Raw genomic sequence first — 21,915 nt, forward strand, 5'->3', positions numbered from 1 at the left:
GAATATTTCTGAAACAACTTTTTATGTTTCTTGACAGGAACTTACTGTTTTTGCATGCTTTGAATGCTCATTTTTGAAAAAAACCAGTATTTCCTAATGAAGTAATGTATAGACTGACAGCAAATCCTTGCCTCAAACATCCTATAAAAGATGTCTTTATCCTGATTTTTTAGAGATGCAGAATATGAGGCACAGGAAGATGAATCAATTTGACAAAAGTCACTAAAAGTCTACTACGACAAATGAGAATCGAACTGAGAACTGTGATATCCTTCTGCTTTTCTGATATGCTGTTCACACTTGGTAGCTATGCTATAGTTCTGCTTGCTTATATTTTAAATCCAGCATTTAGAAAGCAGAAATCAATCCTTCTAGCAATGCATGCATGCATGTACAAGCAGATATGACATGTATCTCCTTAGACGTTACTTCTGTGTTAATACACATAGAAAACTGCCATCTGCTAACCGCTCAGGTACGGAACTGCAATTTTTGCTACGATTTGGGACAGGTAGGCTTTATGTTCACAGCCAGTGTACAGTAAGATGTGCTCTTGTTTTAACACCCTTCATCTTAGATCTCTAAAATGAAGGATGGAGACTTCCACTCCAGTATGGCAAGGTTTTCTCCCTTATTCTAAAAATGCAAACGCGAGTATGGTTTAAGATGGCAGTCTTAACAAATGGATCTAAGCCTTCCTTTTCTTGTTTTCAGTTCCCATTGTCAAAATGGGATCGAGGATCTGCCTATGACATAACTACCAACAAGTCAATACAGTTAAAAATTCATTTTAAAATTCAACAGATCATGTGGGTTATTGTACTAATTCAAGACCTCAAAAAAGGCCCCACATAGGACAACCGAACTCATTCATCTGGTTTTGCTGGAGCCACTTCAACACCTTTGCTGATTTAATAAACACTCTTTGCTCCTGCTGGCTGGATTCAGTGTTCGCCACTGGTGCTATTTACCTCTGAAATGTGTGATGACTACTAATCAGACTGAGGGAGAGGCGCGCTTTTCAATAACAGATCAGTGAGTGAACGTGTCAGCAACTCATTTTACCCCATTCCGTGCTTAAGTCTGGTAATGCTAACACTGAAAACAAAAGTTCAGTTCATCGATTTAGAAGACGTAGCTAAGACAAGTAAGAGCATATCAACCAAACGCATCGTTGCCACTCCAGCCAAGGACTCATTAGCTCTTAGAAGGTGTTTGCCCCCACTACTGCAGTGATTTTCCAGTAATGTATTTACGCATCTTGTTTTCAAATGCATTCTCTCACATGTACTGCCAACATCTGGGCATCTCTGTGAGCGTGCGCTTGCTACAAGATCTCTCTCTGGACACGTGTCCCAGGGTGACACGCAGAACTGGGAGTATCAGCAGTGAGAAAGGATTGCAGAGTCCCTCTTCTCATTATCAGTGACTTTCATCCCGGCCAGAGGAGAAATGGAAAGCAGTGCATAAAACTGCTGTGAGTAATGAGGAGCAGCAAAAAGTAAAATATCTTGAGTATTACGAAAAAGATAGAAATCCCATTTCAAGCACATTTGTAGAAAAGATAATTACGCTATGCAGGTTTTATAGATCCAGCCTTGTGCAGCATTATACCAGCAGAACGTGGTATTCTTGTGGCTTCAGCCATTTACATAGAACTAACATAGCTCAAGCCAGAAAACTGAGGAGCTTTGCTTTGTTTAAAAAACTGGGAGTTTGAAACTTTCCATTCCGGACAGACTAAAAAGAAAACCATTTTGCTTAGAAAAGAGAAAATTGGTATGAGAGTACGAGCATCTCTACCTGAGTACAAACAATAACCTGGAAATCACTCTGTCGACAGAAATCAGCTGAATGTGATGGTAACATGAATAAGTCTGTCTGTGATCCCCATGACTCAAGCAGTTTCTTGGACAAACAGATTTATGAAGAAATACCTTTTTCTCCCAAAAGGAACTATTTTATATATTTAGCCAAATATTTACCAGTCTAAAAAGAGAGGTAAGAATTTCAGTTTGGGTCTTCTACATCTCATAAGAGTGCTTTAATCCCCAAGTACCAGTTGGTATCAATTTCAGTCTCTTTCACCCCATGGAATCTATTCTGGGCTTAGTAAGCCAGATCAATATACTGAGTTAAATGAACCTTGCCAAGGAAACTTTCTGTTTCATCTAACTGACAGGTTTTCTTGGGAAAGACAGAAAATAACTCCATACCAGTATTACTTCATATATGCTGCATGAGAATGGCATCTATTTTGGCGGCCTGTTTTCATAGACCACAAAAAAGCAAACAGAATTTTTTCCAACTGTTTTTTTCTGATTCTGCTTAGATGCTATACACAAGGGGTGGCTGAGAAATTCCTTGTGCTATACTCCCTCTTTGGAGAGATTCAGTTTTTTCCAACTCTGAGCTCCTCCTGAAAGGAGAAGAGCAACCAAAGCTGGAAAATACTGAATGCTGCCCCTAAAAAAGAAAAATTTTCGACTAACATAGAACAGCTCTAAATACCAGAAATACTCAGAAGTAGTACATAGTGTCCTGATGAGTCCACCTGACTTAGTATGGAATTGAAAAATGATGACCAGGAAGTAGAGTCCCATCACTCTGTCATGAGCGGTTCTATGTGTCCATCAGTGGTTTTATGAGCTCTGTTTTACAGTGATTTTGTAGCATCTTCCAAAAGCTGCACAGGATGTTTTCTAACACGGAAACAAAACTGAGACCTACATAAGTGTGATGATGGTCTTGCGGTGACATTTGCTGATAAAATGTAGGATTCACAAAAAAAAAAAAGATTACTTCCAGATACTGTCACAAAAACAGAGTTTTTCCTCCTATTATTGTTCCTAATTGCTGTGCCCAAAAGAAGGCTCCAGGACCAGGTGGATGAGGTTAATGGGGATAATAGCTAGGGGGTACAGAGAATAAAACACAGGAAAAGAAGGGAGGAAAGTAACTGTGAAAAAGAGAATTGTTTGATAAATTGAAGTGCAAGTAACCTAGGAAGAATAGTAAAAGCAGTAAAGAACTGCAAAAATACAGAAAGTAGGCTTCGGAGTAATCTCTAAAATCCTCTTTGTCTAAAGCAGATAAAGTGCTTGAAGACAGTATTTCACGAGATCTCTGCAAGTTCTTGGTCTCAAAACTCAGGAGCAGAGGACAGGCATTTTCCTCACATATAAAGTGGATGTAGCTGAAGTGAATGAAATGAGTACGGAACAGCCACTTGGCCATGTGGAGGGACTGCTGGCTAGGCACCTCATCACCTGTGCGAGAAGGTAGGATTGCTTCTCATGCAGGTGTCAAGGCTCAGATGTTACAACTCTGCAGCTGGTGAATGATGCAAAATTCGAATGTGCTTGTAGAAAAACTATGGACAATTGCCAACTGTTTCAAAGCCTTCTCTCTCCCCTTCTCTTTCATGAATGCTTCTTAATTAGACCACTCGTCAAATGTGGTTACCAGTTAATGAAAACCTTCAAAAGAAAACAGGGCTAAATTGACAAAGATTGTAAAAAAGTGACTTTTTTTTTTTTCTTTTTAATCCTTTGTGCCAAACAAACTGATGTTTTCCCAACTTTCATAACTTCTTTTAGAAAAGTTAGTTGTCTCACAATGAGTATTTGCAGACAAACAAGAAGACAGAGTTTGGTGCAAACGCACCCACACACAGGCAAGTGTTCATTCTCAGCTGTTCAGCATGGGTATGTTAGCGCAGGAAAATAAGAAAATCTTACTGTAGCCAGAGTTCATAACAGAGCTGGAAGTATTTATCACTCGTCCCTTTAAGCACACTTTCACAATAATGCAAATGCGGAGTTACCTACCAGCCTTGTATTCCCTGCTGCACATTTTTATGAAAAATTATGTTTACAGTGCTCTTGCTGCCCATGTATGAATTATTTTAGCTTCTTTAAGCGGGTGCGGATTGGAGCTTTACTGACTAAAGCACACAGAGCAGCGAAAAGAAGCTTCTTCCCCTGGAGACATTTTGATCGAAGAAAGCCCAAGAGGTATAATGCTGAGGGGCACAGAAGAGGCACAGCTTCTGTCAGGGGAAAACATCCCAAAGCAAGTGGATTTACAAGACTTGGAGGAGGAGGAGAGGGAACAAAAGGTAAGGTACGTGGTAGGAGTTAGTTTCCAGGGAAGGCACTGCCAATGTAAGGAGTGTCAGGGAAGAGCGGGGCATCAGTGAGAAGTTAGAAGAGCCTGGAACAAACATGGTGAGCTGGCAAGATAGAGGAGGAGATAAGGACAGAAACCTAATTGAATGTTGTGAAATTAGATTGAACTTTAGATAGAAAAAGGGAAACTAGTTCACAGGACTACAATGACCTACGAAGTGAAATGGAAAAGTTAGTGATGGAAAAGGGAAAAAACCCTTGATGCAGCTCAAATGTCTGAGGGATAAAGAAGGGAAGCCAGGAGAAAGAAACTGCAGGTTACAAAAATGCAGTCTTGCCCATGTTTCTCTGGGTATATCCTTTTATTTCTTCTTCCTAAAAAATCTGTCTAGATGCAGAGGGCGGTTATGGCTTAATGGTTCAGCATTTCTGGACTCGGCTTCACTTCGCCCTGAGGATCCTGACCCTGCAGATAGTCCAGGTTGGTGGCACCGTGTGGGAAGTTGATGGTGGCCCCTCCTTGCCACCAAAACCTTGCCACATAACCCAACAGTGGCTTGCATGGCTACTGTGCACCCTGCGGGATGGATGCGACGCTTCCAGAACACCACAGCTGGAGGCAGCGTGCCAGCCTGCAGCAGCTCCACAGCACATGTGCCCTATTAGATACATCCTAAGAGTAGTCAAGGTGGAACCTGGGACTGCTTTGATCACAAGTTAAGCAGAAGAAAAGGAGGGGGCAGGTATTACCTCATCCGTATTTGTAGGACTCTGACATTACTGCCATCATAATAATCGGGATAAAACCCGAAGAGCATCACAGAGTGCAAGTGTTTCGCTGTCTGCCCTGAGTGGTGGGGCACGATGATTAGGATTCTTTGAGGAACTCCAGATTTTGTCTCATTAGCTTGGCTTGCAGGGGCAGGCGGTTGAGGGTAAGAGAAATTATGATGGCAAAATACAGAAAGGGAAAAAAAGAGACAGCATGTCACTTTCCAGGGGAATTGTCACAAGGTAAGATAAATATCATCTATCAACTTGATGCTTTTCTATGCTTTCCTACATATATATATACACACATATGTATGCATAGATACATAGGTAATCTTTCAAATGCTTAGCTATAATTCAACAATTTATCAGAAAGTTTCTTCCCTGGTACTTTGCATGTTTTATTCCCAAGACAAGAGAAAAGAGGTGGAAACAAAACTGTTCTCAATACAAATCAGATCAGCCCCTTCAGTTTCTTTGTTATGGTAATTGGTAATTACAGGAAAAAAAAAATCTTAATTTAAGATGAAGATTGCTCCAAGTACCTACCCTACACATGATCTGTCAGCAGCCCACCTTTGGATGACACCTATACTGGAGGTTAGAACAGGTCACACGAAATCTCTGAGCAAGCCACCAGCCACGAGTCTCTGCTCCCCCTTTTCCCAGCACCTGGGGAACAAGTACAGCAGCACTGAGACCTGGGATCATTGAAATGGGATCCAATGGGAGGCAGCTCTTTGACATTCTGTGTTTTCCCCCCAGTTTAGGCCAGCAGACTGAAAAATATGTGATGCCGGTGAAGCCATTAGGAAAGCTTTGGGCCAAAATCAGAAGCTTAAAGAGGGTTATCTCCTCTCAGGGAAGACTCACTGCCTGGTCCTCCTCTGGTGGAGGCAGACAGCTCCTTGCCCCCATGAGGATGACGGTGGCTGCATGCAGCTGGTGTAGGGTCACTGCACATCTGCCCCCATGAACAGGACCTTCAGAGCAAAAACCTACCCAGCTTTCTGCCCACACACTGCACTTCAGCAGGGCACTCCCTGAGGGATGACAGGTGATCCCTGCCCGCCAAAGTCAGTTTCTGTACATGTCCCTGCAAGGCATTTAATTTTTTTTTGTTTCTTCCAACAAACACACGGCTCACAAAATATTAAACATTTTCGTCTGCCTAGTCACTCACAACCTCCAATAGGTGCACATTAAATGCTTTATCTGCTTGTACAACAGCAAAACAAAACACAACATATACCCTCAGAATCCACTCTGCTTCTCACTATGGTGACCTAACAAAAAAAAAGTGTTTTATTCATGTCATTTCATCAATAATGCTACACTTAACTGCATCTTTGTCTAAAACCTGATCTCTCGTGCCACCAGAATGCCCTCTCTGTTTTTCGCTCTGTCCAATACAATTGCTGACATTATCAGGACCCATTGGCTCCACTTTCACTCTCAGCCCTCCCTCTGAATGAGGCAGATGATCATCAGGCAAGGAAGCCTGGTAGTTCTGAATCATCTCTACAACTCGCTCTAAGTGCTTCTGAAATCGCTCTGCTGTTTCCAAACGCTGACATTTCTGCACCTCCATCGTGACTCTCAGCGTCTCCCAAGCCTGGTGAGGGCAATACTCATTTATAAGATGATGGACGTGAACAAAAAGCAGTTTTAAGTCCTCCAGTTCCTCCTCTGGCTTTATACTCTCTGGACTCCTTATGAGGGTATCCAAGAGGTCCAAAAAGTTGACCAGGATAGACGTATTAAGTTTTCTTGATTCCTTCTTGTGATCAAACTGCATAGGATGTAACCGTTCAATACCCCATCTCTCCAAGGGTCGAATAATCAGATCATCACATTGAAACTGATTACCAAACATCATATAACTGTCTTTCACAGGTGGAGGTGGCTTTGGAGCCAGGCCTTTGCAGATATTTTCATCAGTATATTCTTTTATACATTGCATTGGAGGTGGAGGAAGGTCTGGAGACCCGTCACATTTCTGACATTAGGTTATGGCACTTGCACTAACTACCACATTCAGAGCTGGGTTTTGTACCCCGTTTCTGTTTTCATCCTGGCTTGATCCCTTGACCAGAGTTAGAAGGTTCACTGCAGGCTTCCCATCACGGCTCTTGCCACTCCCCCAGCCTGCAGGCAAGTCTTCGTGGCAGTTTGCGGTAGGCTTTGCTCCCAGCAATGTGGGGGAACTGCTCTGATGAGTACCCAGGGGCTCCGGTGGCAGTGGGGAGGGCAAGGGGAAATAGCTAAGGTCTGACAGAGGGCTGTTAGACCGATTTCCCCAGCTGCTTAATTATCCGGTTGCCTTCCTGGCCATGTCCCCTTGCCCACACACGTGCACATGTGCATGTCTGCACACACACGTACACGCACGCACAGAGCAGACTTTTCCAAGTCCAGATTAGAGGGCTGCTATGCAAAATGTGGATTTATTTATTTTTTTCCTGAAGCAAACAGGTGACAGCCATGGCGGAGAGATTAGATTTGGATAAATTAGAGGTAAGCCTAATATCAGGTAATTTTCAGAGCAGAACCAAATATTTTTAAAATGGTCCTGGAAAAGGGGAAAATATTCATAGTGCAGAAAAGTATTTGCGAACACTGCTGAAAGGAGTCATAATTTGATTCAAGGATAGCCTTGTCTCTTTGTTTCCTTCTGAATGCTTTCGGGAGCTTGCTTTCTAATCTTGAAAAGATACGTGTGCTTATGTATGCCTATTTTATACTGTTGTGCTCTTGTTTTTTTTCTGAACTATTATAAAAGAAGGAAACAAAGAAAAACCTTCTGATGTGAAAGAAATTTCCAGCTGCATTTGGGTGCTTGCCAGTGTGTATAGGTGTGCTGAAATAAAAACGCAGCCTCTCAGAAAACGTAAAACAGGCATACCTGCACACTCTATGATATAGTGCAAATAAATCTGCCAACAGGGAATAAATGAATAATGTCAGTGAGCTAGTACCAAGCCTCAAACAAATATATTTCACTTTTAACCAGGGGATGTGTGAACTCAAATGCAGTCACAGATTCTACAATACCGTTTTATATTGTATGGTTTTTATCCATAAAGTCTCTAAATGTAAAGGTAGAAGGAACTGACTGTCAAAAATACCTAGCAATCATGCCACACAAATGGGAGATATTATTGTCTGGACCAGAGCAAACTCAGGGTCAAACCTTACTTCCATTAAGAGGCTGAGCATTATTCTATATAGATAACGTGAGAAAAGCTAACAAAATCTGACGTTATCTGGACTTTCTGGTGTGCAGCAAACAATTTGTTGTCATTTACTGCTAATTTCTCAGTTCTGATGGAGTTAAACTGGGATTGCATCGGTATTATCACTAATGCTTTTCAATCTGGTTTTGCTTCATGAGATTTTTAAAGACTTGTTTTGGTGTTCCTATTAATTCTTTCCTTTATCGTAAAACCAGTTACAGGACTGCCCTCTCTCACTATAGATTTTGTATGTGCTGTGTTTGTATAATAAGTTGCGTCAGAGCTAAAGTAACGATTTGTGGTAAGTGAACTCATATGGGAACTTCTCAGCGTGTGCACTGCCCAGGAAAAAATAGCCACTACATTGAAAATAATGTTTACCCCACACAACCACAGCAGTTTTAAACTCTGAGTCACATGCTGCCAGTTTTTTCAGGTTTTGGCCATTTGAGCCTCAGATGAGAGTCGCCACCACCAGCACCCTGTATCCCCGAGAGCCGACTCACTTGGCAGTGAACTACAAAGGCTTTGGCTGGAGCCAGGGCAGCTGCTGTGCATGGGGAGCTCCCGACAAGAACAGCAGCATTTTCTACAGAAATAAACATCAGGTCTTTCAGCTGCAGTTAGGCAACTAGGAGGGGCCGGCGACAAAATCTCCAGTCGAGAGATTTTCTTGGGAGTCTGATTTTCAGCAGATTACAGGTGAAGCTGTTATGACCTCCCAGCCACCCCTCACATCTTCTCGCTTTATCAGCCCAGGCTGAAACCCACGACCACTCAGCCGCTTCCTCAGGAGCCATTCCCTGTGCCTGCCGGGGTGGCATGGCGGGAGGAGTGGGGCAGCCAGCTCTGGGGGAGCCATTTCAGCTATCCCATTTTACCTGCTGCTGATAGGATTGAAACCGTTTCTCTCTGCCCAGGTGACTCAAAAACTCCTGGGTGCAGGGTGGCAGAGTGCAGCACCGACTCCTTACAAACGTGGGTTTACGTTCATCCTCTTCAGCGTTTCCTGACACGCAGCTGCTTCCCCGTCCCATATAAAGCCCAGTGTAACCTGTTGCTTTCACACAGCTCTCCCGCACCACCAGTGAACAGAGCATGGCCATCCAGGAGCCAGGACTGCAGCCATAGCTGTCCCCACGTTAAGCATGATGGCATCACCTCTCCTATGAAGAAAGGCTGAGAGAATTGGGGCTGTTCAGCCTGGAGAAGAGAAGGTGCCGGGGAGACCTTATAGCAGCCTTCCAGTACCTAAAGGGGGCCTACAGGAGAGATGGGGAGGGACTCTTTATCAGGGAGTGTAATGATAGGGCAAGGGGTAACAGTTTCAAACTGAAAAAGGGGGGATTTATATTGGATATTAGGAAGAAATTCTTTACTGTGAGGGTGATGAGGCACTGGAACAGGTTGCCCGGGGAAGCTCTGGATGCCCCATCCCTGGAAGTGTTCAAGGCCAGGCTGGATGGGACTTTGAGAAACCTGGTCTAGCGGGAGGTGTCCCTGCCCATGACAGGGGGTTGGAACTAGATGACCTTTAAGGTCCCTTCCAACCCAAACCATTCTATGATTCTAGCATGAGATTTCATATGTCATAACTTACTTTTTGTTTGTTTGCAACTCTATAGTGTTGCCACCTGCCTGAACTGTCCCACACATGTCCAGTCACAAACTCTGCACAGCTTTTGGAGAATCTCGACACACTGCCCAGTGATACCTGCCAAACTGATTGGAGTGGAAGCAGAGGCTCTGGCCTGCCTGCAGAGCTCCAGGAACACTGGGTCCACACGCTCTGCCTGTGCTGATCAGCTTACAGGGATGCTCGCAGCAGATCTGATGCTGGTGGGCAGATCAGATGTACAGCGTGTGCCCTGCATCTACAGTTGAGCTAACGCATTTGAAATGCATTCAGGCCACAACTCATGAGACACACCGCACATGCCCTCGTGCTTCTCTCCAGGACTTCCCGGCTGGTTTTACGGCAACTTCATTGCTGGGCCCTTGCTCTCTAGAGTTGCTTGTTGCCACATATTGGCCTTGGTCCTTGTGGGCTTTGGTCATGTTATCTGTGCAAAGGTTTATGATATTATATTAGGTATCAACAAATGCCATGCGTTAGGTCACTACTTTTATAGACTTAAATATTTGGTGCAAAATCCCATTCATACTTCATCCACCAGATCCCATATCTCCAGAGAAATCAGGACCATTTGTTCCAAACCATGTGAATATAACTGAGAACAGAGATGGAGGGCAGCTGGGAGGGGTTATCTATGTGTTTTAAAGCCAGTTTACAGGTCAATAAATACAGGTATATCCATTACAGCTGTATCCGGAGGCTGCACAGAGAGAGGTTAGTGTACGTGTGCAGACCATAAAGCTTTCTAACATTATTCAGGAAGGATAACACTGAAATTGCTTCCTCTGCCCTTCATGAAGATGTGGTATAGTGAATGACAGAGAAAAGCCATTGCCTTTGCTCAGAGACAACTTACGCTTTCTAAGTGGCTCCTGAGCAGCTGAAGTCAACCAACTCATGCCAATGAGAGCAGAGTCAATAAAGATAATTGTATTTGTTTAGCTCAGGAGACTGGCAATACAGGTGAACAGCACAATAGCAAGAGCTTGCTGGGAACCTGAAACTCTTTTCCAAGGGCAGTTCTGACATTTTAGGCAAGGGAAATATCCTTCCAAATTGGAACCAGGAGACAAAAATTTCAAATTTTACACTACCTAAAATTTCTGGGAAAAGTTGACTCGGTACTTAATAATTTTCTGACATGAGTCATGTCTGAGCATTTCATTTCAACAAGATAAAGACCTTTATTTTTCTTTACCTTTGAGGTTAGTTTCATTTACTGATATGTCATACGAAATGTAATTTGAATTCCCTTAAAACATTCAATGGGAATCTCTTCTGCCTAAACTTTTTGACCTGTTGCAAACAGCATCTACTTAAGAAATCATCACATTCCCGAAGGCGGATATCTTTTCTGTGTATAACAGAGTTACACTTATGGCTTTCTGGGTAGTTTATAGTCAGAAATGAATCCTGCACTTGTTAAATTGCAGTTCAGAGGGTCAGATTATTTCTCTGTTGAGGTACATTCTGCAAGGGTTAGGAAAGACGTATTGCAATACTCTCTGTCTTCGTAGGTTTTCATCAGTGTTAATTTGCAGTTCCCATGGTCCCTCTTGTTTCCATTTTTTGTCTATAAAAAGCACTGGGAGAACTGGTCTGTTACAAAATACTAGCAACATACAAATGGGAAATATCATCTGAAAGCATAGCAATATGAACAGGTTTTAGCAAGACAGCAAGAAAAGCTGAGGTTCAACTCCCACTCCTCCCGTACCTTAAAACCCTAAGAAACTTCGCAGCACTGTCATTAGGACTAAGAAGGAACTTTGATCCTGTGAGATGAATGAGGTTATGGTTACTGGTTATGTGCATCAGAAAACATGTCAACAAAGATGTTTGCTCTGCAAAACTTGCTGTATTGAACATTTAATTGATTTAAAGTGTTATTTCTCACATGTAATAATACACTACTTTATAAAAATACATTTTATTTTTTATGAGTATTTCTTCATACAAATAGATACAAATATATCTGTATGTGTGTTTCAACAAACTAAATTTAGAACATTGTTGACAATAATTTGTTGGATTTTACCTTTCATTCCTTTAATTCTAGATTTGTGCATCTGCCGGGATTTCTTTGAGCTCACCTTGAGTTTGTTGCCTAACATGGGAGTGTGATGCCTTCTGAGATGTTCTCTGCTCTCCCACCTGGCTTCCAGCGGCTGCTCCAGGGACACAGAGCTCCCAGGGACCTGCCAGTGCTCTGCAGGCCTCTCTGCAGCCTGTGGGTGCCAGAAATGGCCCTAGACTCCTCAATAGCTGAATCCCAGTTTAGAACCCCTTCACTGAGGGAAATAATGGAGGGAGAGGAGCACGAGAGGCTGACATGGAAATTCAGGATTCTAGCTGCTGCTGCTGCCCACGTTGATGCTTTTGCAGCCTGGCGGTTGCTTCCTCAGTGCTGCTGCAGGATGGCTTTGCTTTTATTTTTTTTCCCCTTGATTATACTGCTGTTAGAGCTGCCTGTCGGGAGCTGCAGCTCTTCTGTTTCCTGACTGAGCATGCTTGCGTGAGGTTGGATTTAGTGAGGGTCCCCATGGGAATAGCCTCTAGGTCTTCTTGGTTCTTTTCCCAGCCTGGTTTCTCTCCGTGCTACAGACACTGAGATCCAGGTGCTGGGGGGGTGGGATTATGTGCAGGGCATCCCTGCAATCCCCGCAGAGCAGGATTTAGGATGCTTAACAAAAGTGAAGAGCCTCGTCTCTCCAGCTCACGGGCTGCAGCGTGTTGTCTGGGCTGGAAATGGTGCTGTGCTGCCCAGGGCCCACCACTCAGGATGACTCCCAGTCCAAACCCATCTCCTGCACCTTGCTTTTTTACTTCTCTCTCTTCCCAGTTGCTACTCAGGATGAACTTGTATTATATTCTCTTCATTTGAGAAAGCCTACTGCTTTGAAAGTACTTGTGCGCCAGAACTGCATGCCCATTTCAGTTTACTTACAGGAGGTAGTTAGCACTGGCTCGGGCACAAAGGACCTCCCAAACATTTTGGGTACAGAAATGGAGGTGCATGAATCACAGTACTTGTCGGGTTGGTTTTCTTGTCCCATCTCCTGTGTCCAGTGATGTGGCATGCCAGTGATGCCAGTGCTCCTTTCCAAATGGGAAAATGCATCTTAGACCCCTCAGATGGGGGTTGTTCTGTGCCCTGAAACATGAAACCTTAAATTCCTCCTGCAACCACATTTCACTTCTGTGAACGGTTGAGCCCTCTTCCACATTTTTTGAACCAGGAAAAAAAAGGAGAATTATTAGAGGTAAAATATGTTATTAAATGGGAGCTGGCATGTGTCAGGCTTATTGATGGGAACTTGCATAAAATGTGATATTACTTCATTCCTACCTTAATTGAAGATATTTTCAGCCTAAGTGATGTGTAACTGCTCAGTGATTTAGCTCTCTTTTATGAATAATTGCTTTACACGTATTCTTTCTGGATATTTCCATTGATACATAGGATAAGTGTATCTCAGAATAGCCTGTAAAGGGGTCAGGCAGACCTCACTATATCGAATCCCTTTGAAAACAGCGCATTTTACCTTCTTAATGTCAATGGTTAAATTAATAAACACAATGAGAAACCCTTCAAATGAGAGGAACATTCCCTCCGCTTATGATCTAATTCCCTGGACACCCACTTACTAAAGATTTGACAGGAGTAACATGAAGCTACAGCATTCACTATGTGGTTCATTTTTTATCAAACAAGAGAGAAAGAATGAAGCCTTGTCTGTGTTTGAAAGCTGTATCGTGTTTCTGCCATTTCTTTAGGCATTCTTACAGAAACCTTTCAGTTCTCCCTTTCTCATCTTCTGCAGGCTGATGTATTAGCAATAGCTTTCCAGCGATTAACAAAATGATGGTGATTTTTGCATGAAGCATAGGAAGAGCCTCGTTCTTACGTGTGTACTCATGAAATAACCCATTTCAAACTGTGATGAAAACAGAAATAATTATAAACACTTCAGCAAATAAAGAAATCTTCAAGAGCTATACTTAATATTAAACACCACACAGAAAATTTCCCAGGCAACAGGCCAAGCTGAGATTAAGTGGATCTTTTTTAAGAGGCGTTTGTAATGTAAATTTAAAACCAAACAGTAAAAAACACTTTGACAAACCTTTACATTACTGCCACAATCTGCATCTAGACTCAATAAAATAATAGACAGGGAGGCTGCCAGCATCCAAGCCAGGAGTATGCAAATGCCCTATTCTGCAGCTCACTGATAGCAGCTGGAGAGCTGAATTTAAAAGCACCACTTCAAAGCTTTTCTAGGAAATAATTGAACACTTAATGATTTTAAATTTCCATGATAGCTCTAATGCCAAATTGTTGTTTAAATTAATTTATTTAACTAATGATCAACACGTGTCTGGAAAGTGCTTCTCTGTGCGTGTGTGTTTGTGGCTCTGCTACACTGATGATTAAAAGAAATGCGGTGGGACATGGGGCTTGTCCCAGGGCAGCAGGGCAAGCTGGGTAGCGGGTTGGCTCTGGAAGAGGTGAAAAGTCCCCCTTTTCAGACCGCAGAGTTACTTTGATATTGTTTATTTGGTGCCAACTGGGTCTGCTTCCAGAGCGAACAAGGAGGGCATCTTCTTTCAACATGCGGCAAAAGACCAAGACTTGCCTACCGCAAAGACGAAACAGCTTTTGCTTAAGGCGTTGCCGGGTGATTTTCAGCGCCAGCTAGGTTGGCTCCTGCCAGTTGTTGGGGGGAGAAGACAGGGAGGTCAACCAGCAATACCAGGATGGGGCAAGGACAGGAACTTCCACCCCTGTGGCCGAGGTGTGGGGCAGAAGGAGCTCCCTGCAAAGCTGGTGGTGGTGGGCGTCCCCAGGGGAGACATCGCAGCAGGGAACCCCGCTTGGGCAAGGGGTGTGAGGGCTTGCATGGGCAGGGTTATCCAACAGATGAAGATCCACAGTAACTTCCACAGCTTGCTCTAGCAAATTGCCTCTCGTACAGTTTTGAGGTCATTTCCCCCCCTGCACCCCCCAGGGCAGTTATACTATTGCTTCCCTTTCTCCACCCTCCTGTCTCTGGTTATTTATATGAAAAAGTCTGCAGCAGAAGGGTGAACACAACGGGCTTAACACAGCTTTGCTCTTAAGTCAGCTAGCTCCTGTTTGAAGTGAGAAATAGTAATTTGAAGAAGGAGGTAAGCTGGGTAAGAGAAAGCAATCAATCCCAAACTCTAGTCCCACTGCAGAAAACCCCCATTAAAACCGCAGTTGTGTTTTCTCACTGTACGGATGCCATCGGTGAGGACATACAAAATTGATGAGGATTCTTGACAGAGGAGTGAGGGAAATGTAACAGAAGCCTTCACGCTTAGAAAAGGTGGAAGAAAGATGCCTAGGAAACGATAATTCACAGTTTCTCAGGGTGCTAAGGGGCACCCATTGAAATGACAGGACAGCCCATTTAAAACAAAATGCAACACTGTTCCGCACCACCTGTAATTGAAATGTGACCTGCATCGCCGTGGTATGTGTACCTCCATTACATGAGGTGAAGGTCGCCATGCGCTCCCCTTGTTTCTGCTCACTTCCCATGTCCTAAGGGAACTTCATTTGCACCACCTCTAGGTATCCGCACTACATTTGGCATGACTTGCCACCTTTGCTCATCACCTCTTCTGGTCCCAGGGCTCGCTGTAACTTTGCCTGCCCTTCTATGGGTCAAGCTCAAAGTATGCTGAAGGATTACTTTAAAGATGTACATAGTGCCAAGGGCAAAATAATACTTGCCTTGTGGATAAATAGGAATTTTCAGCCGCCAGGTCTCTCAATTAAAACACGTGGCCTCAAAAGGCTGTAAGTCATGTTGGTGAAAAAATTCTCCACAAAAGCGTTGTGTGGAAAAAAGTTTGAGCGCCTTGCAGCATGAAAAGGGGAAAGAGAATTTCCAACCAGCCCGGTCTTGTAGAGGGATTAATCCTTCTTTATAAATTAGCCTCTTTGTACCTATGAAACATGTTTGATCAGACTCCAAATCATGGCAGTGATTTGTGCCAAGTGGGAAGCTGAAGAGTAGAGGAATGTCTGATATTTAAATATTTTACCAGCCCCTCATCTGGGTTAATATTTTATTAGCAGCAAATATGCCTCTTTGCTAAGGAGTCTACAACTACTGCTCACCGTGGTGAGATACGGAGGGCCTTGCACAACGGTGGTATGAAAGACAAGAGTTGAGAGAAACACTGATGCCATTCTTCTTTCCTGAGGATGCACTGAACACATCCACATTGATGGGTGTTTGCATGCTCTGTGCCTTGATTTCCGAGTCTGAGCCACACAATTCAGCTTTTTCCGCATTCACATTGCTTGCTGCTTCCTACCAACCTCTGCGTAGCTGCTTCATCCTAACTGTACAGACTGCTGGGTCTGTGCCTGATCGGGATGGTGCTGGTGAGGCAGCTGGCAGGTCAGTAGGACAGAGAGGTTCGCAACACTACGTATAAAAGTAGTTCAAGCCCAGCTCTTGACAAAGTGGTCGCCAGTGGGACAGGCATGCCCGTGATTTGTTCTCCTATATTCACCAGCATATGTTTCATTGCAAAGGGTTAACGAGCTCTCCCTCTGTAGGGAAGACAAGCACAGTGAGCTCTGGCAAGAGGCACACCACCAGGTCTCTGACAGGTTCGGGCATGGATACTGTAGGGCAGCCATCAAGTCCCTTGACCACAGCAGGTATGGGTAAGCACCATTATTTGAGAAGATTCTGCTTTTTTTCTGTGGCTTAAGGCTGTGAAGCTGGAGTCAAACTTTCAGTTAGTTTCTTGGATGGACTATGCATCCATAGAGGTGAAACAGGGTGGGGGGGTGCTTCCCCTATAGTCACCTATGTATCAACAAAGCAGGTGTTGTATAGGTGACTGCAGGAGTCTCTGCCCCGTACAGTCTGGGACACCTCCACTTTTGGAAAAGGAGGATGTTTTTGGTTTGCCAGGCACTCTTAATCTTGGGATGTCTCCTCTCCTCCCTTTGCTCTCCTTTATTTCTTCCATTTAAGGGAAAGCAATTCCTTGAGCGAAGAATAGGATCTTGGAAGATGGTTCGCTCAGTGCTCAGAGTGCAACGGCCAGAGCAGGATGCAGGATTAAACTCTGCAGCAACCTGATCTGGCCATGAGCAACCATCGTCAGTATAGAAAATGTAGATAGTTAAAAAAACCCAAAAAACAAACCAAACCAAACCAAGACAGTTTCTCTGGCCAGCTTCCCGTGAGGAGCATATCAGTCAAACAGGAGCATAGGGGGGTGAGTTGTCAGGCTGGGGGCATGGGGCTGCAATGATAATGTAATGTAAACCATCCACATGAAAAAATTATACATTAAAGTAAATGGCTGATATATTAAAGTAAAACTTGTGGGGAATTTGCCTGATTGTGTGATGCTACCAAGTCCTGAAACTTTAATTTTCTTGTATTTTTATGCATATCTAGATGGTCAGTTACACCCAGTCTTGCTGGCTGGCATAGAGGAATATTTGTTCTACCAGAGATACTAAAACTATTTCCTTACATTATTTTGGTTGAGGAATACACAGAAGAATAACTGGAATTTGCATGAAATTTAGTATTTGTAGAGATGGTGGTAGTGACAAGGACCACCCTGCTTCAGTTCCTTCCTCCATTTTTTCATACTGTATGTCCTAATAAATTAATTAAAAAATTTGGGAGCCCTCCAGTGGCTAAAATTATAGAGCCTATATTACCAGTGTGTTAAAGAGGTATCCAAAAGTCTGATGGTGTCTTCAGACTTTGCAAAAAACCACACAATTTTACTATGGAATTTTGCAAGATGTTACCTTTTTAGTGAAGAGACATTTTTTAAAAGGTCAATCCAGTTTAGAACACCTGGAGGTACTTGGGGAAAAATTTCCCTAGAAGTTCTTTTTAGAAAACACCCCCAAATGCAACATATAAAATAACAACCTCAAGTTCTTAGACATCTCCTTTAAAATGTAAACGCCAGGAATTTGAGAATGTTCTGTGTTTGGTAATAAAATTATTCTCCTACTCCTCAGTCTGGCAGTTGGTATTCTCCTTCTCATTCCCCAGAAAAACCAACCTCTGTGTGTGGGGGAAATCAGACTCTTGACTCTTTGACAATCTCTATATTGATTCTTTAAAAGCTTGTATATTGCAGATTTACCCAGAAATGATGACAACAAAGCTTTCTGTTAAAAGAACGGAGAAAAGTATGCAAACCAAAACTCAGGTTTGCAGCCCAGACCTGTAGTTTATTGAGGTAAAGAAAAAAGCATTGAGGGACTCTGCTCTGGATCCTCCTTGATCTCACTTCTAAAATGCTCATTGATTTCCATGAGAGGAGATTTGGACTAAAAATCTGTGGGGAGTTGTTGCAAAGAAAAATACAATCCTTAAGATAGTGACTACATCCTAGTAGATGCTTCACATTTTTGTTAGATTGGTCATCAAATTAAGCCCAGAGGCAAAATACGTAATATTTTTATAAATGAGGGCATTTGGGACCATTTCATCTGTGCCTCGTTCCAACAAACTAGGAACCTGATGCAAAGCCTCTTTAAGTCGATAGCTTTTGGCTCGGGCTCTTGGAGAAGGATAAGTGGATCAAACTAAGAAAAAGGCTAAATCTCCCTTTGAGCCAGGAGACCGTCTTTGTGTAGGAAGCGACTGCTGAGCTGCTGGCTGGCTTTGCTGTCAACTGGGGTGGAGATGGCCAGCCCAGTGCCTGAGCTCCCAGTCACCTACAGCTTGTGTCAGCTGCAGAGCAGCCATGAAGCAGAGCCAGTCTGGTCACTAGCCCAGGAAGAGCCTCCTGCCCTCTAATTAGCCGTGAACTGACATTGGTGCCTTGAAAGATCACCCGGTATTTTTTTTTTCCCCTCCTCTCAAACATTGCGACAGGTTCCTGTTGACTTGAGTACCGCTCCACAGCCTACAGGTGATCACAGCACTTTGTAGGCAGCCTGAGGCAATATCCCATCTCCCAGAGCCTGCCCGGTGGGATGTGCTTCATACTCCTACCGTACAACAGAAGGGCTGCCCCATCGCACGGGCTTATCTCAGGGTACCCATCACCCCGGCGGCACTGGGCTGCAGGGAATGACATTCACTGTAAGAAACTTGGAGCATCAGCTTCAACCTGATGGAAACATCCTCCTTCCTGAGCATGAGGATGGCCAACTTCTCCTACACTGTACCATGGGCTGCTGCCACCAGCTGCTGCTGCCTCTGTGGAAGAGCAGTCTCGACGGCCTGCCCCTGACTGCCATCGCTGCACAAGTCCAGCAGCTCTTTCCCCAAGAAAAGGAGGTGCACGGCGCAGCCTTCCATCATCTGCAAAAGCACAAAAATAGCATGGGGTACCTACAAGTTGAAAGCGGTCCGTGTCAAGAGCTGTCAAAAGCTGTGGTTGCCACAGGGATAATTGGTTTGTGCCAGCTGTAGTTGATGGATACCAAGCTGATGAAAGGAGACAGGATAATATGCCTTCTGTTGTTTAATTAAGGATTTTCTAAATCTGTATAAACTGAAAGCTCTGGATGCTGAAAACCACCCGAATGCGCCCCGATATTTGTAGCAATGAGGGAATGCTGGGGAAACAGGGTTCCTCCCAAAATCTGCGTGCACCTATGGAAAGCACTCCCTGCACCAGAAAAGGCCATTTGGCGATGCTCTTGCCCTTTATTTCCCATCGAACTGCTCCCTGCAGATTAATGTTTGTCAGAATCTTCCCTTATCTCATGGGCTGCAATCTTTACTTAATACCCTGAGGGAGGGACATCTTGGGTTATTTTGCACAGCGCAAGTGATTGAAATACGACAGCAAACCGTTAACATGATCCCAAAAGTACTGGCTCACAGCCCAATATCTTTTCTACAGTTGTTTCAAAGAAGGTGATTAATAGCATGTCAGAGAGCTGCTCCGTATACCGAACACTACTTGAAGGACTGTAAATAGATAAAACCAAACGATCAACAACCATATACCGAAATAAGAACAGGTACCCGAAGGGTGCTGGGAATCTCAGATGTTGAATTCTACTTTTATTGTTGTTAATGGTAGGTATCAAGAGGGGATGAATAGCTCCCAAATTAAATTTGAAGCTAATCTCATAGTAGGAGGCAAAGACTCTATCATGCAGGCAGTAGCCTTATCTGGAGGATATAGTAATAAAATGCAACCTGGACAACACAAGCTAATACACACAGAAAAAACGAAGAAACGTGTAGCTGTTTGATGAGGTTGAAGGTGTTTGGAAATGTTGGAAAAGTACTGGAGGGAATGATGTGGGTCAGAGCCAGAAAACCAGCTGTAAGCTGGCAGTGTGGCACAGCAATAAGGTTGGGCAGTTTGCAAGAGCACGGATTACTGTCGAGTCTGGGCAACGTGAGAAGGGTGATGTTCATCTCACAGGACTGACACGCTGGGGGAAAAAGACCCCTGCTATGCCATCAAGTACTAAACTTGTGAACAAAGGGGCCAGTGATGGCAGGGTGAAGGTTTTCCGTCTCACACACCTCCCTTTCTGAGTTCTCCCCCTCCCCAGTTTACCCAATTCTGCAGTGAACAGACCTGCTCCCGGGGGAAATCCCTCCCAGGAGGAGCTGTGGCGGCACAACCTTCCACCCCAGATGGGGTTCCCCAGGGCATCTGCTCCTGCTGAGGGGCTGGTGAGTGCCCTGCAACCCAGCTGTTCTCTGGCCTTCAGCTGCAGAAATGATGGGCATCATCACAAGAGGTGACAGGAAGGAAGGGGAATACACGTGCAGCATCCCCTGCCCAGCCCCAGGTAAAGAAGAGCAGCTGAGGGAGAGGAGCAGGAGCGAAGTAGAGGAAGAAGGCCAGGCCTGCACTGGCTAGTGCTGGATACAAGGCTGGTATCAGCTTGTATCAGCTTGGTACAAGCTACAGAGATAGTGCTGACACCTCGTAACTGCACTATCACTTGGCAGAGGGCACATCTGTCCTTATCACAAACATGAGAGGATGGGAGAAGATTGAGAGATGGGTAACCAGGATCTTCAAAAGTGTGGAATGGCTTTTACACCAGGAGCAGCCACAGAGACCAGGACTCTCCAGCCCAAGAAAAGACACGTCCAAGGATGGATGTGCCAGAGGTCCACCAAGTGGTCAGTCCTTTATGACTATTTGTTGTCCCACATGAGCTTGGTGTCCCACTGGCACCTGGTGACACCAGAGGGTGGCCAGGGCAGAACTGGCAAAAGTAAATGGCTCTTCGCAGAGATGGCGTAAAACATTCACACTGGATCAAAAACAACTGGGTGAATTCACAAACATCCACTGCAGGCTTTTAAATACCAGAAAAACCCTTCTGGATCAGGAAGGTGGAAAAAAGCTGGAAGAATATTCTAGGAAAATGTGCCTAACCTGCTCTTGTACTCTTGCTTAAGTGTCCACTATGACTGTGGCCAGAGGCTCAATACTGGGCTAAATGGACAAATAGTCTTACTCAGTATGGCCGCTCTGACAAGTCTGAGGGTGTATATGTGCCACAGGTTTCCCTTTAGCTTTCCTCTTGCCACAGCACAAGAGCTACACCAGGCCACTCCTGGGGCCTCGCTTCTCTCTGCTTTTCTTGAGACAGCTGGTCATGATCATGCTACATGTCTCTGTGCCTCCAGTGACCGCCTCCTCCAGTGGTCACTATCTTCTCCAAGGCAGGGCAGGCAATAACAGAGGGGAATCTGAGTATCTAAATTGTAGAAAAAAAGAGTTTTTCTAAAGATATTCGCACTTAACCTCTTTCTTCTGATAAGAAGTCTTCCTGAAAAGTAATTTTTAGTTTCCTCTGCTGCAGTCACTCACTCTGAAAACTACTTTGGTGGTACCTTTGGCTGTAGTTCCCACAGCCCCAGCCTTGGCCAGGGCAAAGCAAGCCACAGATGAACCATTTTTCAGGGCTCTCTCTACAGCTTCTCGGTGGCGAGTTGCTTCAGGTGCTAGAGGGTCCTCCCACTAAAAGCAATGGCTCTCACAGAAGCCGATCAAAAAAACCCAACCCAATAAAAAACCCCAGCCCCAAAACAAACATATGCTGTTTGACTACATACTGCTGCTGAATCGGGGTATCGGGTTATGACTGCTCTCCTCTCCCAGGTGCACTGGGCTTGGA

General features: G+C 44.2%; 1 protein-coding gene across 1 annotated transcript; it reads right to left on the bottom strand.

The window, feature by feature from the left end:
• Positions 1-6,210: 6,210 nt before the first annotated feature.
• LOC128905084 (mediator of RNA polymerase II transcription subunit 7-like) lies at positions 6,211-19,764 on the bottom strand. Its single transcript, XM_054190567.1, has 3 exons — positions 19,633-19,764; positions 18,979-19,114; positions 6,211-6,881 (listed from the first exon to the last, which is right to left on the bottom strand). Exons 1-3 carry the CDS (start codon positions 19,762-19,764, stop codon positions 6,211-6,213), a joined length of 939 nt encoding a protein of 312 aa, XP_054046542.1.
• Between the last annotated feature and the right edge of the window lie 2,151 nt (positions 19,765-21,915).

The sequence above is a fragment of the Rissa tridactyla genome, chromosome 2 (genome assembly GCF_028500815.1).
Source record: "Rissa tridactyla isolate bRisTri1 chromosome 2, bRisTri1.patW.cur.20221130, whole genome shotgun sequence".
In the NCBI taxonomy this organism is placed as follows: Eukaryota; Metazoa; Chordata; class Aves; order Charadriiformes; family Laridae; genus Rissa; species Rissa tridactyla.

Excerpts from the sequence above, each read along its gene's own strand:
- LOC128905084 (XM_054190567.1), bottom strand. The coding sequence starts at position 19,764 with ATGGTTGTTGATCGTTTGGTTTTATCTATTTACAGTCCTTCAAGTAGT. Across the intron at positions 19,115-19,632 it reads AGATATTGGGCTGTGAGCCA|ATGATGGAAGGCTGCGCCGT; the intron begins GTACTTTTGGGA and ends GTGCTTTTGCAG. Across the intron at positions 6,882-18,978 it reads GCTGGTGGCAGCAGCCCATG|ACCTTCCTCCACCTCCAATG; the intron begins GTACAGTGTAGG and ends ACGGGTCTCCAG.